At 55.5% G+C, this 22,966-nt stretch overlaps 10 protein-coding genes and 2 non-coding genes across 12 annotated transcripts; 4 read left to right on the top strand and 8 right to left on the bottom strand.

Moving 5' to 3' along the window:
• Nucleotides 1–652: 652 nt before the first annotated feature.
• DICSQDRAFT_175018 (uncharacterized protein) lies at nt 653–2,416 on the top strand (the record flags this gene model as incomplete). The annotated part of the gene is made up of 5 exons (XM_007370891.1): nt 653–1,283; nt 1,337–1,479; nt 1,537–1,698; nt 1,755–1,925; nt 1,985–2,416. The coding sequence occupies 5 exons, from the start codon at nt 653–655 to the stop codon at nt 2,414–2,416; spliced, it is 1,539 nt and encodes a 512-aa protein (XP_007370953.1).
• A 422-nt stretch (nt 2,417–2,838) lies between these two features.
• On the top strand, nt 2,839–3,828 carry DICSQDRAFT_175019 (GTP-binding protein ypt1; the record flags this gene model as incomplete). Its single annotated transcript, XM_007370892.1, has 6 exons — nt 2,839–2,901; nt 3,000–3,119; nt 3,216–3,312; nt 3,367–3,497; nt 3,560–3,663; nt 3,723–3,828. The coding sequence occupies 6 exons, from the start codon at nt 2,839–2,841 to the stop codon at nt 3,826–3,828; spliced, it is 621 nt and encodes a 206-aa protein (XP_007370954.1).
• A 586-nt stretch (nt 3,829–4,414) lies between these two features.
• DICSQDRAFT_175020 (S-adenosyl-L-methionine-dependent methyltransferase) lies at nt 4,415–5,233 on the bottom strand (the record flags this gene model as incomplete). The annotated part of the gene is made up of 3 exons (XM_007370893.1): nt 4,415–4,726; nt 4,782–4,972; nt 5,035–5,233. 3 exons carry the CDS (start codon nt 5,231–5,233, stop codon nt 4,415–4,417), a joined length of 702 nt encoding a protein of 233 aa, XP_007370955.1.
• Nucleotides 5,234–5,371: 138 nt separating this feature from the next.
• On the bottom strand, nt 5,372–8,055 carry DICSQDRAFT_183883 (uncharacterized protein). Its single transcript, XM_007370894.1, has 5 exons — nt 7,857–8,055; nt 7,583–7,791; nt 7,400–7,532; nt 6,849–7,345; nt 5,372–6,797 (listed from the first exon to the last, which is right to left on the bottom strand). Exons 1-5 carry the CDS (start codon nt 8,016–8,018, stop codon nt 5,735–5,737), a joined length of 2,064 nt encoding a protein of 687 aa, XP_007370956.1. The 5' UTR covers nt 8,019–8,055; the 3' UTR covers nt 5,372–5,734.
• Nucleotides 8,056–8,369: 314 nt separating this feature from the next.
• Nucleotides 8,370–8,440, top strand: DICSQDRAFT_t206. Its single transcript has one exon. It is a non-coding gene; the product is annotated as a tRNA-Gly (tRNA).
• Nucleotides 8,441–8,751: 311 nt separating this feature from the next.
• Nucleotides 8,752–10,744, bottom strand: DICSQDRAFT_93774 (uncharacterized protein). Its single transcript, XM_007370895.1, has 3 exons — nt 9,959–10,744; nt 9,351–9,749; nt 8,752–9,291 (listed from the first exon to the last, which is right to left on the bottom strand). Exons 1-3 carry the CDS (start codon nt 10,608–10,610, stop codon nt 9,209–9,211), a joined length of 1,134 nt encoding a protein of 377 aa, XP_007370957.1. The 5' UTR covers nt 10,611–10,744; the 3' UTR covers nt 8,752–9,208.
• A 1,231-nt stretch (nt 10,745–11,975) lies between these two features.
• On the bottom strand, nt 11,976–13,026 carry DICSQDRAFT_175023 (uncharacterized protein; the record flags this gene model as incomplete). Its single annotated transcript, XM_007370896.1, has 3 exons — nt 11,976–12,058; nt 12,116–12,517; nt 12,576–13,026. The coding sequence occupies 3 exons, from the start codon at nt 13,024–13,026 to the stop codon at nt 11,976–11,978; spliced, it is 936 nt and encodes a 311-aa protein (XP_007370958.1).
• Nucleotides 13,027–14,008: 982 nt separating this feature from the next.
• DICSQDRAFT_175024 (uncharacterized protein) lies at nt 14,009–15,065 on the bottom strand (the record flags this gene model as incomplete). Its single annotated transcript, XM_007370897.1, has 3 exons — nt 14,009–14,091; nt 14,173–14,571; nt 14,630–15,065. 3 exons carry the CDS (start codon nt 15,063–15,065, stop codon nt 14,009–14,011), a joined length of 918 nt encoding a protein of 305 aa, XP_007370959.1.
• Nucleotides 15,066–16,216: 1,151 nt separating this feature from the next.
• On the bottom strand, nt 16,217–18,436 carry DICSQDRAFT_141339 (uncharacterized protein). Its single transcript, XM_007370898.1, has 7 exons — nt 18,178–18,436; nt 18,036–18,125; nt 17,817–17,966; nt 17,172–17,449; nt 16,705–17,103; nt 16,398–16,492; nt 16,217–16,341 (listed from the first exon to the last, which is right to left on the bottom strand). The coding sequence occupies exons 2-6, from the start codon at nt 18,113–18,115 to the stop codon at nt 16,410–16,412; spliced, it is 990 nt and encodes a 329-aa protein (XP_007370960.1). The 5' UTR covers nt 18,116–18,125; nt 18,178–18,436; the 3' UTR covers nt 16,217–16,341; nt 16,398–16,409.
• A 242-nt stretch (nt 18,437–18,678) lies between these two features.
• Nucleotides 18,679–18,749, bottom strand: DICSQDRAFT_t207. The gene has a single exon. It is a non-coding gene; the product is annotated as a tRNA-Gly (tRNA).
• A 100-nt stretch (nt 18,750–18,849) lies between these two features.
• On the top strand, nt 18,850–20,496 carry DICSQDRAFT_71755 (DNA glycosylase; the record flags this gene model as incomplete). Its single annotated transcript, XM_007370899.1, has 6 exons — nt 18,850–19,374; nt 19,427–19,617; nt 19,686–19,820; nt 19,876–19,968; nt 20,032–20,104; nt 20,212–20,496. 6 exons carry the CDS (start codon nt 18,850–18,852, stop codon nt 20,494–20,496), a joined length of 1,302 nt encoding a protein of 433 aa, XP_007370961.1.
• Nucleotides 20,497–20,670: 174 nt separating this feature from the next.
• On the bottom strand, nt 20,671–22,800 carry DICSQDRAFT_71741 (uncharacterized protein; the record flags this gene model as incomplete). The annotated part of the gene is made up of 9 exons (XM_007370900.1): nt 20,671–20,798; nt 20,858–21,043; nt 21,097–21,293; nt 21,346–21,387; nt 21,438–21,581; nt 21,641–21,764; nt 21,812–22,460; nt 22,521–22,646; nt 22,729–22,800. The coding sequence occupies 9 exons, from the start codon at nt 22,798–22,800 to the stop codon at nt 20,671–20,673; spliced, it is 1,668 nt and encodes a 555-aa protein (XP_007370962.1).
• Between the last annotated feature and the right edge of the window lie 166 nt (nt 22,801–22,966).

The raw sequence follows: 22,966 nt of genomic DNA on the forward strand, positions 1-22,966 counted from the left end.
CAGAGAGATCGACAAGATCGTCTCATGCTAGGTTTGTTAGGCCCGGGAAATCAGCCCAGCAAGTGAATGGTGACGTCGGGAGAGCTTATAAACTCGTTGACCTGGACTTATTGTACACAATGCGCCCAAGTCGGAAACAGAATCAGCACGACATATATATGGTTCAGCTGAGGGTGCCGCTCTGGGCTCGATGGCAACTGGACTCAAACCTTGTGAGGCGACTCCATATCTCGAGACAAGCAACTTTATAGCTTCTGAATTGTCAAATCCTCGCGTCGCTCTCTAGTCCCAGCTCGGGGGCATCATGCGGTCGTGTTGCACCTGCTGCCTGCGTGTCTCTCTGCTCGCTGTGCTGCAGACGCTTGAGCTGACCTTGAATGCAGCTAGGCAGGCGCCCAATAGGCGCGCGAGCAACTGAGCGACCGACAAGAATTGAGCACCCCTATTGGTTCAGAGATCACCAAAATTTGGTTCAGTCCTGAATCGTTTGCAGAAGGATTCTATCGCAATTGTGTCGCAGTTGATCAGCGTAAGAAAGTCTAGTACAACGGCAGCAATGCGCGTCTACTCAGGTCTGCAAATACCCCGTCGTCGAGCCAGCATAATCACCGACATCCTCATTCAATATTCATTCCTCGCTCATTCTGCCCTCATGCCTATCCACGCTCGCACGACTTCATCAGGCTCTCACGATGGAAGCGAATCCAGCTTGACCAGCTTGGCATCTTCCCGGTCCGAACGCCCTCCTCAGGGCCATCGTCCGCCACAGACCCCGCCAGGTGGGAACAAGCCTCCTGGTCTGACGTTTTCTCCATCTGGCTCCTCGAACGCGTCGTCTCCGACCTCCACCAGGAGCTATGGGCTCTCCACCGAGGTGTACCCCTACGAGGCTTCTGCTCTTTCCAACACCGTCAGGACTATTCTCGAAAGTAGCGCCGAGTCCGATAGAGACGACGCCCTGTATGCTCGCGCCCAACGCCACCTTCAGGTCCTCAACGACCCACTTTACAACCAATACGACACTCCGCAGTGGGTGCGGCGCCGTGCATCATCAGCGAGGGCTGTCTTGTTCCAGGGATTTACTGTGAGAGGCCTTATCAAAGCGATGTACGCCACTGCGGAGGATCTCGGCCTCGAACGGGGAAAGAGATACGTCTCAGCCGCCATCTGTGCTTGCGCAGATGATGCCCGCCGGGCTCCAGACAACGTGGATCGCCTGGAGTTTCTGGCGCAAGGCTTGGAACGTCTCGCATCAACTTGGGCCGCATTCATGCTATGGCCGTGTACGTCGATGCCACATCTAACATATCTGCGCTGACTGTCTCGACGTCTTCAGTTTATGCGCAGCAAGAAAACGCGGAACTGATTGTCGGCCTCGATGACATCTCTGGAAATGCTACACCCACAGAAACCAACACAGAGTCCATTATTGACGACGTTGGCTTGTCCAAAAATCGGTCGGGAGAACTGCGAGGTGATGTGAGTATTACGACTTGTATGCCAGGCCGGTCCAGTGTCGTTCTCATAGGCTTTCAGGTGGGCAGGCGGGAGGGACATAGGTCTGTAATCACCGGAGACATGGATGTGTATTTGTCCACCAGGAACAGGCCCGAAGGTGTGGCCACTGCATATCTCGAGGTTGCTCATATCTTCAAGCGTGCTCTTGTGGTGTACAACCGCAACACCGCGAAACAAAGGGTATGGCAAGAGCGACAATCCGTTGATGACGATGCCCTTGCTTATTGAGATCGCAGACACGGTCAATAACAGCTACTCTCGAGATACTCCAGCACTACTGCCAACTCGATGAGAAGTACGTCAAGGATATAGGACTTCTGGACAGCCCCGTCAATGCGTTTTTGGTGGATAGCGGTTCTGTGCACAAGGCGTTCGACGACTTCCTGTGGTGCCTGAAGCCTACAGAGGTTTGTCTCTTCATTTGGGCTAACGTCCGGCTCCGTCTTCTCATACTTCTCTCTGTTAGATTCCGAATCAATACGAGTACAAGGAATACGATCATGCCATAAACCTACGGTATAACATGCCGACTGTGGTAGTGTTCAAGGACCACAGCATCGAGGACGCTGATACTGCAATTTCCACGCAATCATCCACCGACAATCCTTCCGAGCCTGGAACGTCGCGAGCTTCTCGCCACAGAAAACGACCCCACGACGCAATGGGCGTCGAGCTGCCCGATCCTGAGCTGTTCAGGCTGCATGCTGCTCTGGCCGGCGTGTTGAACATGAGTGGCGCGGCCGGTATTTTCCAGCTGATCATGGACCGCCAAAACCCCGGCCAGCCGCCAGTGCCTAGTGCTGACGGCGAGGCGTTCTTCAAAGAGATAGTGGAAGATAACGAGCTGGGGGCTTTGAGGCAGTCGATTGCGGAGATGTGGTCTACTCCTCCCAATTAGTCTTAGTCCATGCCTTCCAGATATGCGCTTGATATGGGATCCTTTGAACAGTCAAGGGGGTATAGAATTATGGAGGGCAAGCATGATCTAGTCGGGTCAATACCTCGTCGTGGTGGCTGGCATCGTAAGCGCTGGATGAATGGGGATTGCTTATGTAAGGGAAGCTTGTGAGCGTCTGCTGGGACAACGCCCGCTGGATCAAGATGCCCTCGGCTCATGCCCGAAATGCTGTGGACCTCGCGCTGTCCGCGCCCAATCAGCGTTGCACATCCTTTCCCGGACAACGGGCGCAACACACAGCGGGCGGCGTACAGCAGCAGAAGCAGTGTACGACACCCACAGCTCTCGTGTTGTATTTGAGCCTGCACCACCACCTTCGGTCTGAGCTCGACGACCGACACGGCGCGTAACTGCTCTCTAATATGCCGGACGGGTACGATTACCTCTTCAAGCTGCTGCTCATTGGCGACTCTGGGGTCGGCAAGGTGTGTTGATGCGATCGTGCCAGCGAGCCACATGCACACATGCCGAGGCTGACTCCTTGCTCCTTTCATGCTTGTGCTCTTGTGACTTTGGTTGGCAGTCATGTCTGCTCTTGCGGTTCGCAGAGGATGCGTTCACGGATAGCTACCTGAGCACCATTGGCGTCGACTTCAAAATCCGGACAATAGAGCTGGAAGGAAGGACGGTCAAGCTGCAGATTGTGAGTGCTCCGCCAGAGGCTATCGCCTTCAACCTCACTCTCGTTGCTGCTCGACTGTTTGGATTATTATGCTCATTGGAAGCGGTGCGTTGGTAGTGGGACACCGCCGGCCAGGAGCGATTCCGCACAATCGCGGCCGCGTACTACCGCGGGGCGCACGGTATCATCATGGTTTATGATGTCACCGACGGAGGTACGTTCGCACTGCTCGTGTGACACGCCCCCGCCTGAGCCTGCTTCCATTCAGAGACGTTCTCGAATGTCAAGGGTTGGATGCAGGAGATTGAGCGATACGCCTCGGAAGGCGTGAAGAAGCTCATCATCGGCAACAAGTCCGACTTGGTCGAGAAGAAGGTCGTCGAGTACTCGCTTGCCAAGGTCGGTTGCCTAAGCTCTCACGCTCATTCTTGCTGGCACTCAACACCCTTTCTGATCGATAGGACTTCGCGGATACTGTATCAATACCCTTCATTGAGACGTCGGCCAAAAACTCGACTAACGTCGAGGAGGCGTTCAGCCTCCTGGCGAAGACGATCAAAGACGAGTGCGCCTCCAGTATTTGTGGCCCTCAGAATTGCACCTCTGATACACTTACCCTCGCAGGGTTGACTCGCAACCGGAAGAGGCGTCCAACGGCACGAAAACGTCCTCAGTCACGCCCGGGCGCAGCTTGAACGGGGACGAAGACGCTGGTGCCTGCTCGTGCTGAATACGTTAGGTCGCTTGCCCATATTGCTTATGGCTTGCCCCCTCTGTCGGATTCTATCTGTGTCATTCGCATACGCGTGCATTATATCCATCAGCTCGTACATACCTATTGCTTTCTACCTCGTCGCCTGTATCTCTACACATCGGATTTATATCATGCTAGCTGCCTTGTGCTGCAAACTCGCCCTGACCCCAGAGACAACGAAGGCCGTATGGCAAACAAGGTAGAGTAGACTTCGACCTGGTCGTGGTAGGCATATCTCCTAGCACTCTCCCCTGCTGTGATACGAGCTACAACGAGGCGACGTGATTCATTGCGGGGGGCGTGAAGTAGTAGGGGTAAGCAATGGGCGGTTCGAAGACAGTCAGGGTACCGTAATTGTCAAGTACGTCTCGTGTACAACATCTCCCCTTCGGGCAAATCGAAGGCACATTAGGCCGATAGTGATGAGTAAATCCATTGAAGGCGTACCACAGAGGCGACTACAATCAAAAGGTCGCTCATAAGGGAATGCGCCCACTGAGGTCTTGCAGATGGAACCGGTAGAGCCGCTGCGTGCCGATCGCTCACCAACCACATCAGAAGCTCAGCTAACCTGCTTGACCCCTCGCGCGACGAACCATTGCATATCCTGGCCCGTCGATCGCATCTTCGCCTTGAACGTCTCCCTCGTCTCAAACTTGGCCAGTCCGGCACCCTCAAACGCGTTCCGCATCTCTTCCTCGCTCAGCCCATGTTTGTGTGGGACGATGTGGTGATAGCCCTCGGAGAATAACAAGCGGCCGTCCTCTTCCGCCTTGATATCCGCGACGAGTAGAGAGCCCCCGGGCTTGAGGAAAGACGCCAGAACCCGCGTCGTCTCCTCTATCGAGGGGAAGTGGTGGTACGACGCGCAACACTGAAACGAACCAATCAGCGGATGGCACATAGCGGCCCTGTGATATGGCACGCACGACGACAATGTCGAACTTGAGCCCGTCAAGCTCGCCCGGTTCCCCCTTCAGCTCAGCACACACGGCCCGCATCTCATCGGGCTCCAGTCCCTGGTTCGCTGCTTGTGCGTTGTAGCGGTCGACCGAGGCCTCGCTGATATCCACGCCGACGACCGCCTTGACGTATTGGCAGAGCTGCCGGGATACGTTCCCTATACTCCGGTCGTATCGCATGAGGCCTGTCAGCGTTAGATCTGCGAGGCATCAGACGGACCTGTGCCACAAGCATAGTCCATAGCCACAGTCTCGTCTTCGTCGAAGAGTTCTGGCCACGTCTTGCGCATCGCCGCGACGTTCCTGCGCCCTAGCTCCTGTCCGTGGCCATGATCATGGTGTGCCTGTTCGTCGAAGTAAGCTTTGTTCGCCGCTGCGAACTCGTCTGGTCTGGTCTGTGCGGCGGTATAGTCGGCCATAGCATCAGCCTGACCCACGGTAGTGCATAAGAAGCCGCGACCCGCAGTGTAGACGGCGCCTTCTTCGTCGGGAGCGATAGCCGGCCCGACTCACTCTCGAGAATGGGTGGCCAAGTTCAAGCGGCTTGAATATGCAGAGGAACAGCCACAAAGACGGATGGATCGATATCATATAGACTACGGGATGAGTATCATCAAGAATGTACTATGTATGCAATAGCGGCAGAGCGAAGAAAACAGCCTGTAATCGACAGCCATCCGAAGACATAGTGTGCGCATACGTGGGAGAGCATCTACCAGGCATTTGAACCGCAAGCTGTACTAGGGACGCAGCAAAGGAAAATATCGCCAGTGATAGAGTTAGTGGAGGAGTTGTGGTAAAGGGTAGAACGACCACGAATCCGTGACACAAACGGCAATTCGTACATATGAATAAAGGAATGGGGCTGGACCAACCGTCAAGAGCAAACCATTCGGGCGTAAAAAGCCCCTTGAGCATGATTAGCCCCTAATCTTGCCACTCCGCGTCCTCCTCGCGCTCTTTTGCTTAGCAACCTCAAAAGCCTTGGTCCCGGGCGGAGGGTTATACGGCTCGTGCCTTGCGCTTTCCCTCGCCCTCCTCCTCTCCGCGCTCGCACGTGTGCCGTCCAACGGGACATGATTGACCGGGTCCCGGGGTTGCTGCGAGGACGACGTCGACGTCGACTCTGCCACGCTCGGCGCCCGTAGCAGGCTCCGCGAGGCTGAGGGTGTGACTGGGGCCTGAGCCTGGGCACGAGACGAGGCCGACGGTCCGGGGGCGACGGACCCGATAGCGCGTGGGGGCGCCATACCTCCGACTAGGTCGAGGGTCTTTGCGAAGTCCTCCAAGTCCTCATCTTGCTCGTAGAGCAGAGGTCGCTTGCGCGCTCTGGACACAGCTCGGCTAGGGCCTGCTTGTGCGTCGCTCGCACTGGAACGTGGAGGGTTGCGCTGGGGGTTCAGACTTAGAAGCGCACGCTCGTCGTCACTGTCGAGTTCCTCCAGCTCGAAGGGCACATCGGGGGACAACCGCCCGCTATGCTCGACGCTGCCGTCAAGCATCTCCTCCACCACTTCGGCGTCCTCGTTCGTCTGTCCGGCAGGTGGCGATTGCGAGAAAGACTCTAAGTCTGCTGGTTCATCAGGTCGGTGGTCTTGGTCCTGTTGCACCTGGGCCTGGTAGCTACTGCGCTGCTGCTGTACACGGCCACGCTCCGAGTCGATCAAAACGAACGGTTTGGCGATGTTCCTCCTGCGTTTCTGTGGTCGAGAGTCGACCTCCTGATCCTCGTGCAGGGGCGTTTCTAGACGCCGCTGCGCTGTGCTGCGCGGCTGCGTCAGGTTCACGAGCGTCATCTGGGAACTCATCGGAAATTGGCTCGCAGCACGGGCTGCCGCATTCGGTCTCACCGGTCGAGGGGTGGGCGGTTTCTTCGCCGGCTGGGAAGCACGGGGCGAAGGGGCCGGCGAGGGACTGTGCTGCGTGCCAGATGGGCCCGCCTCCTCTGGCCCAGGTCGATCGAAGTCATGAGGGAAATCAAAGCTACCCGTTGCGTGAGCAGATAGCAACGTGGAAGTGGGGGTGGTCACTCACTCGTCGTCGAGCCCGACAGTGGACTGGAATTCGCCGGTGTCATCGAGGTCTTGATGACGAGGCCGTGCCATGTTACCAGGCGCAGAACGACGCCCGTAAGGTGGTTTCGTCGACGACGGACCTGGCAATCTCCGAGGACCGAAATCCGTTTGTCTCCTCTCAGCATTTCGACCGACTGAGGCCTGAGCTGGAGATGGATGCCGTTGAGCGTCCTCTTCCCCTGGAAGCTCGTCGTTCTCTTGCTGCTCTTCGGCATCAGTGTCCTCGTAGTCCTCCTCTTCGTCCGAGGGCTGGTACTGGTTTTTCTTCATGAACTCGTAGTGCTGCTTTGCATTCACGAGCCGGCTGTATTCATAAAGGCCCTTGCCGTCCACGGGCGGGGGGTTGGCCGCAACTATCTGATCGATGATGGGATCCAGACGTGCATCGTTCTTCCTATATCGCTCCCGCCAGGAATGCCATGTGTGGCGTCTCGCCCAACCAAATTCGTGCTCATTCTAACCGACCTCACTCAGGGCCAGAACAAGTATAAGCAGAGCGAGATTACGCACTTTCCATCCGTCGTCTACCAGCTCTTTATAGAATACCTCACCGTAACGACCACCAGCCTCTTTATTAGGTATCCTCAAAGCGATGTATTCGCATAGGTGCCGGTCATCTTGACTGGTAAAGTTTACCCGATTCCTGGGTACATTGAGATGGAGAGCATTGGAGATTACGTGCTGAGAACTCACTCTCCAGGGATTCGACCACCCATGGACCTCTGCCTGATAGGTTCGTGCGCGTAACGGCGGTTCCGGATGCACGTGTTCACAAACGTCGGCTTCTCCACATACTTCCTAGAGGAGCTATACTTGTACTCCAGCTTGTAGAACGCCTTCCCCTCCTTCGCGATGATCGTATCTGCGTCCTCTTCCCGGGGACAGATACGCCCACCGTGCGCCTGCAGACCGCGTTCAGTCCACCGCACCCGTACTGGAAACCAGGAATGTGAAGGGTGCATCTCACCATTACTTTCCTCGCAAGCTCCTCACGCTGTCCGGGAGTCAAAGCCCAACGATCTCCCGGTTCGTTCGTGCCATGGAGGTAAAACGCGACAGGTTCCCCGTTCACAACGAAGATCTGCCCTTGAGCTGGTGCCTCCGCAGTAGCTTCTCTTGACTGTGCCATGTCTTAGTCGCACGCGCATAGACAAAAAGCCGCGTGCTCGGGATGGTGGGGGTATTAAACACGTCCAGATTATGTAGACATAGCGCGGTCGAGACGCGAACCGGTGGGACGGCGACTTGAACCAGACGCCGGATAGACGCCACGAGCCACTCCCAAATTGAAAGTGTAACTGTTGACGTTGATCGGCAACTCGTAGACTTATAGCAAGATGGGTATCTCACAAGCCCGTGTTTCAACGTTAACGGGGGTTTGTGCTGCCATGCTTGCAATTGTATGATTGCATAAACTTCCCCTCAAGGCGAAGATTGAATGACCTCACAGTGCCAACAGCAAGCATAAGAGCCCTATAGAGCATTCGTGGTGTAGCGGTAACATTGGGTCTTCCCATGGCCTAGCTCCGGGTTCGACTCCCGGCGGATGCAATCTATTCCTTGCTTCTGTCTTTTTTAGCATCATGAAGCACGAATCCTTCGGGCCGCGAACTTCGAGTACCGACTGTCGGCGAAACGTCATCGCGTGGCTATGTCTATGCGCAGACAGACATGGTATACTACAACATGCTTGGCAGCTGGAGTCGAGAGTTGGCAGCGTAACGGTGGTGTGATAGGCTGACATCTCTACGGACTGCCGAATTCGACATGATGCCTGGCAGTCGACCAAATATCACGACACAAACAACCTGATTACTCTCAAAGAACATTGGCGACGCCATCCGACATCCATCGTGCTCAGTGCGACATATGTATTCACAACAACGTCAAAGCGACTGGCGACACAGAAATCTATCTGTCTAGCGATACATATGCGATACGCATCGCGGCGCCCAATCCCGTTCCTCCCTGCGACGCGTCCGCTGCGCGTCGTGTCTCGCGACCCTTATACGCGAAATCCATAACCAGTTGTGAACTTGTGGTAAGAATCGAGAGCGAAGAACAGGTGCGTCGAGCACGGGCGCGAATGTAACAATAGTAATAGAGTAGCGAACGATGGAGCAGGAAGGGAAAAAAAGCAAAGACGGAATGGCAGAGACGAGAGATCGAGTATGTAACGGGAGATGCAGGTGGATGTGTGTATGCGTGAAGCAGGGAAGCGTGCCACGTGAGTGTGGACCGGGACCAATGGTGACGTCAGGGATCGTATTGTTGAACCAAGGGAGGCTCCAAGGAGCGTATCACGGAGAGCGAAGCTGCTCAGAATGTATCCGTGATGGCCATCGAGAAGTCGGAGAAGTACGTGTTCTGCGACTTGGGCGACGCCCACGAGGAGTCGTGGCCTGTAGAGTCAGTCAATCAGTCAGGAACCATAAGGAGTAGCGACAGCGAGGAAACCCACCTCCGAAGAACGTCTGCATCTGGATGCCCTGGAACTTGCCCGCGCTGGAGCTGCGGAGAACGAGGCCCGAGACGGTCCAAATGCTCTTGCCCTCGACGAACAGCTCGATCTCGCCATTTTCCTGGCCGACGTCGTTGAGACGGACACGCTGGCCGATCGTGGTACGGGCCCCGGCTTTGAAGTAGAACGAGCCACGGCCGACGGAGGCACCATAGGTGTCGTTGCAGTCGGACTCGGGCGCGACGTTGCAAACAGCCTTATTGGCAGAGAAATCGGGCGGGAGGTAAGTGTACATCTCTCCCTTGCCATCGGTGCGCCACATGAAACGAGCCGAGAAGCAGCGGTCGTCACGACGGCCACCGGAGCACGAGGCAGCGATGTCGAAGGAGTTGCCGCCGACTGTGAATGTAACAGTGGGTATCAGCCGAATGAACACCATGTGAAAACTATTAACGACACGAGCGCACGACGAGCACATGTTCAAGCCGGATAGCCGCTGAAGGTAGCTACACCGAGATCATGAAAACGGCCTGCGCGGGCATGATCGCGTATATGACTTCCGAGCATACAGTGCTCGGCAAGAGGTACGACGCAGGAAGGCTACTCACAGACACCGGGAAGCTTGCCACCCTTGTTCCAGTCGAAGCCCTCGTCGAAGTACACGGAGTACGAAAATGTGACTTCCTTGGCGTTGTCGAGGTCGAACTGAGACGGGCCGGTGGCGTAGAAGGAAAGACCGCCCTGAGGATCGTGGTCATAGGTGTAGGAGCCCTCCGGGTAGTGCGCCTGCATCGACTTCTTGCCGTCCGGTGCGGTCACGTAGTTGTGCGAGAGCTCTGAAAGAAGCTTCTCGACACCGAGAGTGCCGTCATCAAGCGGGAGAGCGGCATCGGACGCGGTGGAGGTAGTCCAGGACGCGCTGTGGGAGACAGGGAAGAGCTTCTTAAGCAAGCTGGTGGGGCCAGCATTAGCGGTAGCAGAGGGCTGCGCGCTGCTGCTGGTGGAGTGGTGAGAGGAGCTGGAAGACTTGACGGTGCTGCCGGACGCGTGGGTCGAGGATGCCTTCGAACTTGTGAGGTGCGTTGAAGTCGACGCAACCGCAGTGCTCGTGGAGACCGCAGACGAAACAGACGTGCTCGTCGCAACGGAAGCAGAGACACTGGGAGCCTTGCAAGTCCTCCGACGGTGGTGTGCTGGAGCAGCCGAGACCGACAGGAGAGAGAAGGCAAAGACAGCAAGGAGAGTCCTAAAGGCGTACATGATCGAGATGGCCTATTTCCACAAAATGAGTGTCGTTTGGTTGGAGAACCGAGTCTATAGAGACAGTGGGGAGTTAAAGAACGATGGCTGTGCAGGAGACTGCACGAAACCTGGCGGAAGTGGGGAGGAGGAGGGAGGAGTGAATGAGGGAAAGAGAGAGAATAAGTATAGAGAAAATGACGGCCGGGATACCAAAGCATCAGCCGTGAGACGCCCGGTGGAGTTGACCCTAATCCAGCGTCTCGTTGCCGTCGCAAGCTTCGGCCATTGTCCACCTCAACTAATTGCTCAGCCATGGTCTGCCCATGTGCATGAGCTTTCATTCAGGGCATTCTCAAGAGAGCTTCCACGCTATGGCCGCATCCTAGTAAGGTGGCAGCCTCATCAGTATAGAGGACGGACACTCACCGTCAGTACATCCGTCGGACGATTACACATGCCGAAGGGGGCACTGCACCTGTTGATCGCTGCGTTGCACGCAACTTGACGCAAAGCTGGAGTGGCGGCCCTTTGCAACCGGATGCGAAGCAAATTCGGCAGTCACCTCCGGAAACGAGGCAGCTTCATATCCTCAAGCGACTCCGCCATTCCTTAAGTACATCTTGAATAGACACCTCTTCATCCAAGCAAGACGGCGAGAATGTAATTGGGGCCTGTTCGCTTTGCCTGAAATGCTTGCAGGATACCAATTTGTCTGTGGTGGCTTGCCACGTCGGGTCGAGGATACCTGGATAACACAGATTGAGCTTCTTTGGAGCGCGACAGCGACGCTACAGAACCGTAAGGACGATGCCTGTGACGGTACATGGTACGTACAGGCGGCAGGAACATATCACATACTTGTGAACCCAGATGATTCGATATTGCTCATGATCTTCAGAGACCGGGTGTCGAGCAGAGGGGTACAGACTTACCTCTCACATGCTTCGACAAAGGGGTCCCCCTCGATATCGCATGAACTGCTTAGCGAACAGCAGGCAGGACCGTGGAAGTTGGTGGATCCGAAGTAGCTGTAGACGTCAAATCTCGGATGTCGGTCTTGAAGACTACAATCTGGAGTCCTACGACTATTAACAACTCAGATTCAGGAGATTCTGTGAGAGTTTGTATGGCGGGAGATGGATGCATCGAGACGTCTCGCAGAGCAATGTGGCCATCACAGAACAGCAGTTCATGGCACCGGAGCTATGGAGGGGCGAGCAAACCCAAATAGCATCATCTCACGGTTGTGGACACCGAAGTACACCTGATAGGAGCGGAGCGTGCTAAATATATGCGCGCACAACCCTTGATTGGCAGACGTGTAGTACAAATATACATAGCGCAGCTCAGCATGATACAGGTGAGCAGGGACGATCCTGACATCTATAGCTGCTCGGTGATTGCCACGGAGAAGTCGCCGAAGTACGAATTGACGTCCTTTGGAGTTGCCCAAGAGGCGTCCGAACCTACAAGCCGTTTGAGCGTCAACCTGCTTGCCCGTTGGTGTATTGTACATCACGTACCTCCGAAGAACGTCTGCATCTGGATGCCACGGATGCGCCCGGAGTCCGCCGTGCGAAGTGTCAGGCCGGTGACGGTGAATATACTACGTCCGTTCACGAAGAGCTCGAGTTCTCCGTTCTGCTGCCCAACGTCGTTCAGGCGCACACGCTCCCCGATGATGGTGCGCGTGCCTGCGGCAAACTTGAACGAGCCGCGCCCAACGGAGCACCCGTAGGTGGGGTTGCATGTTGACATAGGCTTGACGCCTCCGAGGTGAGCCTTGTTGTTGGCAGCATCTGGAGGGAGGTAGGTGTAGAGCTCCCCGGCCCCAGCCGTGCGCCACATGAAACGGACGGAGAAGCAGCCGTCGTCGCGGCGGCCGCCTGAACACGAGTAAGCTTCCTCATCGCTGTTACCGCCATCTGTCCGACTACCATCAGCAGCACGCCCGAGTGAGATGTAACAACTGCGAATACGTACACAACCCAGGAAGCTTTCCGCCCTTCACGAAGTCAAAGCCTTCCTCGAAGAGCACGGAATAAGTGAGGGTCGCCTCTCTCGCCGTGGTCAAGTCAACCGACTGAGGGCCTGGGGCGTAGAAAGAAAGGCCGCCTCGAGGCGTTCCAGAGGGATTATAGGACCCCTTAGGGTAGAAGGCCTTGATGGAGTAGACACCATCCGGCGCGCTCACGTAGGGATGAGAGTAATCGTGCGCTTCCTTGGTCGGACGGAGTGTGGCGTCATTGAAAGGAAGTGCGTTCCGTATCTGTGACGAGACGGACCAGCTGTCGTTGGAGAGGATGGGGAAGAGAGTCTTGTCGGATGATGCCGAAGCAGAAGCATTGTTGGAGCTCTGCACTGGACAGCTATGCGGTACAGCGGACACAGAGGAAAGCACGAGAGCAAGGGTGAATGCGAACGTCGGCAGCATATTCGAAGAGTACGATGAGACAGAGGCGATTCCGAGTGAAAGCAGTTGGGGGAACATGCAAAGACAACCCGGTTCTTATGAGAGAACGAGTGTGCGTTGCGACCGAGAAGGACGAGTCCGCAAGAAGAGTATATGGCCGGTAGACATCAGCTCTTCGGAGAAGTCTATATTGCTAGAGAAAGAGGCAAAGCAGGCCAACTAAGAGACAAAAACGTCCATCTCAAAAGAGCTTGCGGGAGGAGGCATGGCTGCGGCGTACCTGTGTGTCAGTCGGGCTCTCGGCCAGATGGCCACCGACAGCGCAGACACGTGCAGCAACAGAGACCGTGGATCGTATATCAACGACCCAGTCGCATCTTGAAGTGGCTACACCCGATGTACGCCGGTAGGAAGAGGCACCGTGCCGCCTACGGGCTTTAGGTCGTGGCGTTCGAGGGCTGAGACCGCATGAAATCATGGTACAAGCCCAATGGGGCGCGGCGCGGCGCATGTCTACAATTCGGCGCATCAGCAGCATGAACACGTCCGGAACCCTGGATTACCTTGAAGGGCTTAGGACAGGACGAGTCTGCCCCACCTATGGGGCATGAGTTGGAGGATACTTACCACCGTTCAGCTTGATATGTCAACTCGCTGCTCGACATCGTGGTTGTCAGAGTGAGAGCGATTAGCGCCTGTAGGACGGGGCGATGGGATAAGACGGCGCCGGTGGCGCCTACTACTACCAGGCGTGGAAATGTAACAGAGAACAGCACAGTGCCACATGGTCTATTGCAGAGATGCAAGTGCGCGAGCGTGAGTAAGTGTACAATATGCGTGCCATGATGTCTACTGGGATACATGGCTCAATCTTGGTCGAGAGCCTGGAATGAGCGTGAGGAAGTTCGGGCATGCTGGATGCACGGCAATAAGTGAGTCATTATAACTAAGTCGTAAGTCGACGCGAGGTCGTGTAGTCGTATCTCTAGGAGGCATCTAGTCGTCAGAGCGCCTTGGTGATGGCCACCGAGAAGTCGCCAAAGAACACGTTCTGCTCCTTGGGTGTCGCCCAAGAAGCGTCGTTACCTGCGCGCAGCAACAAGTTAGTATCAATCCTCCCGGCGCATGCACGGTTTGGCCATATATCCACAGCTCCAAACTACTCACCTCCGAAGAAGGACTGCATCTGGATCCCACGAATTCGCCCAGAGTCCGCCGTCCTCAGCACCAGGCCTGGGACAGTGAACATGCTCTTGCCGTCCACGAACAGCTCGAGCTCGCCGTTTGCTTGGCCGACATCGTTGAGCTTGACCCGCTGGCCAATCGTTGTGCGCGTCCCTGGGGTGAACGAGAAGGAGCCACGCCCGACGGACGCGCCGAATACGTCGTTACACTCGGATTTGGGAGGAACGTTGCAGACCGCTTTGTTCTCGGGAGAGTCCGGCGGGAGGTAGGTGTAAAGCTCGCCTGCTCCCTCAGGGCGCCACATGAAGCGCGCGGAGAAGCAGCCATCGTCGCGGCGGCCACCGGAGCAACCGATGGCTTTTGAGTCGCTGTTTCCTCCGTCTATGATGATAAAGAAATCAGTGACTGTTCGTTGGTGATCTCCAGACAAAGGACTTACAGAGACCCGGGAGCTTGCCGCCCTTGACAAAGTCGAAGCCATCCTCGAACAGGACAGTGTAAGAAAGTGTAGCCTCCGCGGCGGTGGTCAAGTCGACGTTATCGGGTCCCGGTGCATAGAAAGAGATGCCACCACGGGGCTGAGCGGAGGGCTTGAAGGAGCCTTTGGGGTACTTGGCCTGGATGGAAGGGACACCATCAGGTGCGTTGACGACATCATGAGTCAGGTCCTTGATTTCGCTGACAGGACGGAACGTTGTATCGTCGAAGGGAACAGCATTAGATGCGTCCTTAGAGACAGACCAAGAAGTGCTATCGGACACAGGGAAGAGAGTGGAGGTAGCACGCGCGGCGAGGGTGGCATTGTACAAAAGCGGGAGAGCGGAAACGGTGGACGCAATTCCGAGAGCGATGATGGGAGCAAATGTTGCGAGCATTTTGTCGTCGAGCGATTCGTGTAGTGTAAGGACAGCAGTAGAGCGAGTGGAACAGCACAGCTGTATGAGCGAAAACCTGGGAGCGGACGGAAACCTGCGGCGTCGAGCAAGGAGAGATGCAACACAATGGGTACGCCTTTATACGATCCATGTCGCATAGCAAAGCTGGGAGAACGGTGCGCCCGCAAACAAAAGAGGGACATTAGCGCACAGAACAAGGAACGAAACGGCAATAGGACCGGGGCTGATCAGAGAACGCCCATGTGATCAAGAACAAAAAGCTGCCCTTGTCTCAGAGGCAAAGCGCTTATGGTTCACGTCTTCAATGGCATCTGCGTCGAACCTCATGTGTCCCCAACTCTAGCCTCCGGTACGTGTAGCCAAGACACCGCGCATTGAAACAGCATCGAGTCTGACCTGAAGCTAGACGGGCGCAGCCAATGGTTAAAGAAATTGAGACTGTATGTGGCGCCGATATCATCACTGCCCCCACTCACCGATTGATTGATTTTGAAAGTCGAGGCGCCAGGGGAGAGTTCGTAAGATGACAGTCGACCCCAATATCGCCCGACACCCGCGACTGATGTCTGATGTGGCCTTTGGGTGGTCGCGGTAGTACTCAACCGCGGCAGTGTTGTCTACCCCATTGGGCTGTCGAGGCGATTTGATGTCGAGCGTCCTGGTCACATTTGGGTTTGTGCGTGTTCTCTACAACCATGTGCACGTGTCTGGTTCGTCCTTTACCATAGCATAGTGCAGACAGGACAGCTATGTGGCAAGCACTTGAGAGTCGAAGACCGAGAGGCTGCGGAGCACCTGCGTCGGCGGTGACGTGCACATTCTGCACAGCCTCCGACGCGCGGCAGCTCCAGCGCTTGATCGTGTGAAGCAAGAGCCCTCGAACAAACCACGTCGGACGTTCGAGGCTCGGAGGACTTATCTACGGCCCATCCACGAGCCGGAAATCCGAATCTGGATCCGGATCAGCTCTGTTCCTCGCATCGTCTTCACAACTCAATCGCGCATGTGGTATCAAGGAGAAATCTGCTGGGCTGCTCACAGCATTGGTTGCGTTCTGCAAAGAACTCCATCAATACCTATGTGTTGACCATTTCCCTGGAGGTCCGTGCTACAAGCACGGTGTAGAACAGCAACAACGCATAGACGTATGTTCATCGGTACAATTCAACCAGTAACAATATAACCTATGACGAAAACCCGACACAAAACAAGAAATCACCTAAATCATCTTGAAGAAAGCCTCCGACACATCAACCTGAGAGACAGCAATACATATCAAACGTGACGGGGAGCGCTACCAAGGCAACTCACGTAGTCTAGCGCTCATAGATCCTCTGTGATAGCGACGGAGAAGTCTGAGAAGTAGACGTCCTGGTCTGTAGGAGAAGCCCACGAGGAGTCCGACCCTGTGCACAAAAGTAGTACAAAGTCAGCCCACGGTATGAGAAGGGAGAGCGCAAGCTCTACAGCTCGGAGAGACATCTGTAGACGGAAATGCACCGAGCGCGGCGATCCTCGGAGCAGTCAATGGGCCGGGGAGCCGTCATTAGAAGCTAGTCCATATGCATGCCTTCGCTGTGGGAAGACGAATCCAGGCCTGTGGGAGGAGGAGACTCACCTCCGAAGAATGTCTGCATCTGGAGGCCACGGATGCGCCCGGCCGAGCTATCGCGGATAACAAGGCCGCCCACGTTGATCACACTCTTTCCCGCAATGAAGACCTCGAGCTCTCCGTTCGACTGGCCGGCATCATTCAGGCGGACACGTTGGGCAATCGTGGTCCGGCCGCCAGTCTCGAACGTCCACGCGCCACGGCCCACAGATGCGCCGTAAACATCGTTGCAAGTGGAGTACGGAGGAATGTCGCAGACCGCCTGATTCTCGTCGTAGTCAGGCGGGAGGTATGTGTAGAGTTCTCCAGCACCATTTGTGCGCCACATGAAGCGTGCGGACCAGCAGCCGTCGTCCCGGCGTCCTCCAGAGCAGGAGAGCGCCTCGTCGTCACTGTCTCCACCGTCTGGGAAAACGCAAGGGATCAGTCTGCTCATGAGCTCGTGATAAGAGATACAGTGACAAACAACGTACAAAGACCCGGCAGTTTTCCTCCCTTCACGAAATCGAAATCGGAGGGGAAGTAGACGTCGTAACTGAATGTAGCCTCCTTCGCTGTAGTCAAGTCGACGTTTGACGGGCCAGGGGCGTAGAAGGAGAACCCGCCCTGCGGGTCATGGCTAAAAGTGTAGGAACCTGCAGGGTATATCGCGCGCATAGACAGCTTGCCATCCGGTGCGTCGACGTAATCGTGAGAGAGAGCTGCGATCTCGTTGTGGAGACGGAAGGTAGAGTCTGCGAGGGGACTGGGGCTAGGAAGGTCCTGGTCAGTCGTCCAATACTCCTGCTGGGGAGAGACGGGGAAAAGAGGGCTATTAATGCTGGCACGGGTGGCGACATTGACCGTATGGGCAGCCATAACGAAGGCGTATCCGGGGACCAGAGGGCCCGCGAAAGCGAGGAGCATAGCCGAGGGAAGGAACAGCATGCTGGTAGTGCAAAAGGGCAACAGCGACAGGTTTATGCAACACTTGTTCTCCCGCTTCTCTATGTCGCCCGAACACGGCCTTCTTATACTGAAATACAGATGGGCCCAAAGGAGTGTCTCGCATGCAAAGAAACAAAAGAAGTCGTCGCAACCATATGCAAGTCTTCGCGTCTGCACGAGGGAGTACTCACATGAGGTAGCAGCATGCACTCGCACGCCGATACTTCTGAGAACCATTTTTGGGGTGCAGAGGACGTATGTTGATAGCAGGTTGGCCCCACATAGCGCCAACGAATGATGTTTGGAATTCCCAAGAAGGATGGTCCGGATTGAGGGGCCTGCTGCCGCCCAACATAGAAAGTTCAGAAAAACAGTTCTTCACAACCATTATACCTTATGGAATAGCTTACTGAGTGCTGAGTGCGAACTGAGCAGCCCCTTTGAGGTGCGCAATGTGGCCCTTGATATCAGCATCGTGAACGTTGGGCATGGGTGGAAAACTGCATATAAGCTACTCTATTAATGCGGAAATGGAATTCGACTCAGACTCACCCTCCCCAAGGAGCATACATCGGAAACTACCGTGGCATGTGTACTATGTAGTTGTGGCATCGATATTCCGGTGCACCAGAGAATGAGGGCTCCTGGACTGCCTGGACCCTGGACCCTAGTAGTGAGGTTTCCGTTGTCAACCGGTGTACGACTCACCTAGATATACGAACCATCCCAACTACATAATCACCGCGAGATCGCGGGCCTCTCGTAAGCAATTGAGACAGGCTATTTTACCTGTTGATCTGTTCAGAAGACGCAAGCTGAGCGGGATTGACAATGATAGTATAAGCGACACAAGCGCTACTGTTACCTCTCGGTAAGGCCGCTACTCTCGGGGGGACATTCCCACGACACTAGACGCACTTAGTCTATGCATACGCGCACAAAATTGGACTGTGAGTTATATTCTGACTTCCATCGAGGAATGTATTCAAAACATGTTCACATGGCAGCAGGTGTGTCAGGGAGCAACAAAAATCCACTTTTTAGCCGGTCAGTTGCATCCGCCGGGAGTCGAACCCGGAGCTAGGCCATGGGAAGACCCAATGTTACCGCTACACCACGAATGCCACGCACACATATGACCGTTACAGAGCATAGTAAAACCATCACTCTCTTGTTCACAGTACCCGCGACGTTCCTCTAGACCATCACCACTACCACCCGCCTATGAAGAGGAGAGCGTCGTTGCTCGGCCGGCCAAGTGCGTTCCAGGCAGGCGTCACGATCTTCGAGCCAAATGAGATCGCACCTGAAACGCTAGTGCGTCAGTCGAAAAGGCTGAAAGTCTCAACTCCAGCCAACCCATCAACCTCAAATTGTTCCCAACAACGACATGGCGCACCCTCGAGCTCGACGGCACCAAGATCTTCCGAGGATACCGTGTCGGGAGAAGTTACCACAAGCAGAGCTTCGAAGACAGCCAAGGTCACTCAACTCGTGAAAACTGAAGTCGACTCGGAAGAGGCAGCCGGCTCGTCCACCTCAGCACCTGCGACAGGACGTCCTAAACCGAAACGGGTCGCGTCTCCCCGCAAACCGAGGCCGATTCCAACGGCGCTGGAGACCCCCCACCCGGCACCTCCAAGCTGGCGCGAGGCATATGACACGATAAAGCGCATGCGCCAGCGTATCGTCGCGCCGGTCGACACCATGGGATGCGACCAGGCACAGTTGAAGGAAACCGACCCGAAGGTGGCATCTCACCATGTTTCTTGTCCAGTGCCCTGACTATCAGCCACGATAGAATCAACGCTTTTCGACTCTGGTCTCGCTGATGCTGTCGTCACAGACCAAAGATGAAGTGACCGATGCGGCAGTGGCGAAACTCCGCGAGGCTGTGGGCGGGACCCTGTCCATCGACGCGGTTCTGAGAGCCAGCGAGAGCGCTATTTCCGAAGCCATATGCAAAGTGGGCTTCTGGCGGCGCAAGACACAGTAAGCAGAAGCTTGGGGGTCTGCTCCCGATCGCCCGACTGTCGCCATCAGTTGACGGGCGCGCTCAGGTACATCAGACAAGCTGCACAGAAACTCAAGGACGAGTTCGGCGGCGATGTTCCCAAGACTGTAGATGAGCTTTGTTCTCTGCCTGGCGTTGGGCCCAAGATGGCCTTCCTAGCGTTGCAAGTCGCGTGGAAGGTGTACGTATGGCCGTTAGTTACTTCCGTTCTCGTGCTGATCACTTTTCGGTTCCAGAAATGCTGGAATCGGCGTGGATGTGCACGTCCACCGGATAACGAACAGGCTTGGATGGCACAAGTCCCCAACGAAGACTCCGGAGGAGACCCGGTACGACCCGCTGGCAGGGTCCAGAGACTCGCCCGACCAATTTGCTGATGAACTTTCGTCTAGCCTAAACCTGCAGTCATGGTTGCCAGTGGAGCTGCACCCAGATATCAACCATCTACTCGTAGGATTCGGTCAGGTGCGTCTCGATACATTCTCTTACCATTTGTGTTACTCTGTGGCTTCGTGGCGCAGTCAGCAGTTCTGTCTAAGTGCTTATCGGCCCGGCGGCTACCCGCACCACAGACCATATGCGCACCCGTTGGACCCAAGTGCGACCAATGCGAGCTTAGCGATGGGCTCTGCCCGAGCGCTAGGAAGGTCGTCAAAGCGTCCAGTAGCAAGACGAGAAGCAAGAAGATTGCCTCCGCCGTCTCAGTAGAAGCTGATCGAGGTGCCGGTCCGCAGATCGAAGTTAAGTTTGAGGAAGAGTCGGAAGAGCACAAGGTCGACATCCAGACCCTCGCCGCGGCACCTGAGCGCACCTCACCTACGCCGGACGTTCCCCTGAAGTATGAGGACACATCATGACACCCAGTGTCTCGTCCCCGATCCGAAACGCGATCGCATCATCAATACATCGTTTCCGTCGAGCCCTGCTTTCTTGCTGCTTTGTGCTACGCTCAATATTATTCAGTCTCAGCTACACCCCCTCGTAATCTAATCGTGTATCATATCGTCCTCATCCCTGACTTCGCTCTCCAATCACAGTAGATTCAGCGACGCATCCCAGAACCCCTTCTCGAGCCTAGTACACTTCTCCCAGATCACGCACCACTCGTGGAATTGTCGCGCATTTGGCGCATTGTCCACTGCAAGCGTCTCGATCGTCTCTGTTTTCCGCGAGTGAGTTGCGCAGCTCACACGCTAGCGCACAGGTCAAAAAGCGCACCGATCCCCAGTTTGACAGCCGCTTGGTAGTTCTCGCCCGAGTAGTCTTCGATCCACTTGAGATACTGGTTCCCTTTGAGCTTGACCCAGCTGTTGGGTTTCGCCGCCTCTTTCTTCAGCCACAACCCGACTTCTCCATACCCGAGGAGGCACGCCGCAAGGGCCATGATAAGTTTTGCGCTGTCCCCTAACCGCCCAGGATCAATGCTCGCAGGATTCGGCGCAGTCGCAGTGGCATACCTTGCAGTCCTATGTCGAGGAGGTATGCGCCGTACGCAGTAGTCGAAGGAGACTCGGGCGTCGCGCTCAGCTCCGCTTCGCTGATGCCCCATAGTGCGCAGAAAGACTTGTGCGTTGTCACTTCCGTGATGATGTTCATGATGGTCTGGGTCGCGGACTGGATGGACGTGTACGTGGCCGACTTTGCGATAAGCAGGCTGCACTAACCAGTCAACATTATGGAGCTAGGTGCAGAGGGCTGCGCAGTACCCGTATGCCCGTGCATAGTATTTCAGGTACAGGTAGTCCTGCCTGTCTTGATCGTTAGCAGGAGGAGACGTTCATGAGAGTATGGGGCTTACTTGATGAAATGTAAGAAGCATTCCTTCGGAAGTGTACCTTGCGCAAGCTGCTTCACGAAGTCATGCTCTACGTACTCCTTCCATGTTCGCTTTGATGATTGGATAAGGATACGAGTAAGCGGGTGAGGGTTACTTGGTCTTGGCCTATGTCAACAGGGGAAGTAAGTATTACATGGAGGGCCAGCGATAGTGTCTCCACTCACGGTGGGACAAGTCTCCTCGTGAGCATATGCATGTGGTTCAATGGACCATGGCCCTTCCCAACCGGAAACGCAGTCTCGATTCCGACATGTGTGAATATGGTGGCTTGTCGTACCGCCTCAGGCACTAGTCCTGGTCAGCAATGTTCGGGATATGCTGAGGGAAGTACCCACTCGGCTCCCCTTTGCTCAGAACCGAAGCAATGGCGGCAGCCAGTGTACAGCCAGTCCCATGGGTGTTCATCGACTCTATCCTCGGACTGACAAACAAGGTGACGCTTTTTGCTTCTCGCAAGACATCCACAACAAGTGGGCGCGCATTCAACACCTGTTCATTGACCTGCAAGATCTCCATGTTCTCGCCCAGGAAGTTCTCCTGGACGACCGCCAAATCCGGTCGCGAAGCAACTACTTTCCGGACGTCCGCCAGTGTCAAACTGATGTGTCCGCCCTTCACGAGGACCGCCTTGGGCCCTAAGGCGAGGAGGCGCTCGGACGCGGACAACATATCCTCGAGGGTCTCGATCCTCGCATCGGCGCTCCCTTCTTTGCGTGAGAGCAGGAGCTCCGCCTCGGGCTTGTTGGGGGTGATGAGCGCTGCAAGCGGGAAGAGTTCCTTTGCCATGACGTCCACTGCTTCAGGATGGAGGAGAGTGTGCCCGGAGGTCGAGACGGCGACGGGATCCACGATGAGCGGGGGTATCCTGGCCGTGTCCTCGAAGTGCGCCCTGAGCGTGCTTGCTACTCTGCGAGTGTTCTCCGCATCATAGAGCATCCCTGTTTTTATACTTTTGATATCTATATCCTCGAGCACTGCCCGTAACTGAAATGCGATTCATGTCATGTTTTAATTCACTTCACAAAAGTCTGAGACGATACTCACCTGCTGTTCGAGGAATTCGGGCGGCGTCGGGTGCACGCCTTGCACGCCCTTCGTATTTTGCGCAGTGAGTGCGGTGATGACGGACGTTCCATAGCATCCAAATGCCGTGAACGCCTTCAGGTCGGCCTACAGGGAATGTATTAATCCTCGGATGTGACATCATCGCTTCGTTCTGAGTCGGGTAGTATGACTCGGAAAGTGCGCATACCTGGATCCCTGCTCCTCCGCTGGAATCAGAGCCTGCGATGGTCAAAACTGCCGGAGGCGTTGTTCCGTCCATAATTCAGCAAGTACTGACGTTGGTGGTCGATAAGGACGGTTGCGAAACAGAGTTCGCTCCAGCTTTCTTCCAGTTCACCCGGGCCGAGGTCCGGCAGGCACGGAATTCAGGCGCAGGCATTGCCTGGGTCCAACGCAGGATCCGGTTGGTCTTAGCCCACTACACA

This window comes from Dichomitus squalens, assembly GCF_000275845.1.
Source record: "Dichomitus squalens LYAD-421 SS1 unplaced genomic scaffold DICSQscaffold_80, whole genome shotgun sequence".
Classification (NCBI taxonomy): Eukaryota; Fungi; Basidiomycota; class Agaricomycetes; order Polyporales; family Polyporaceae; genus Dichomitus; species Dichomitus squalens.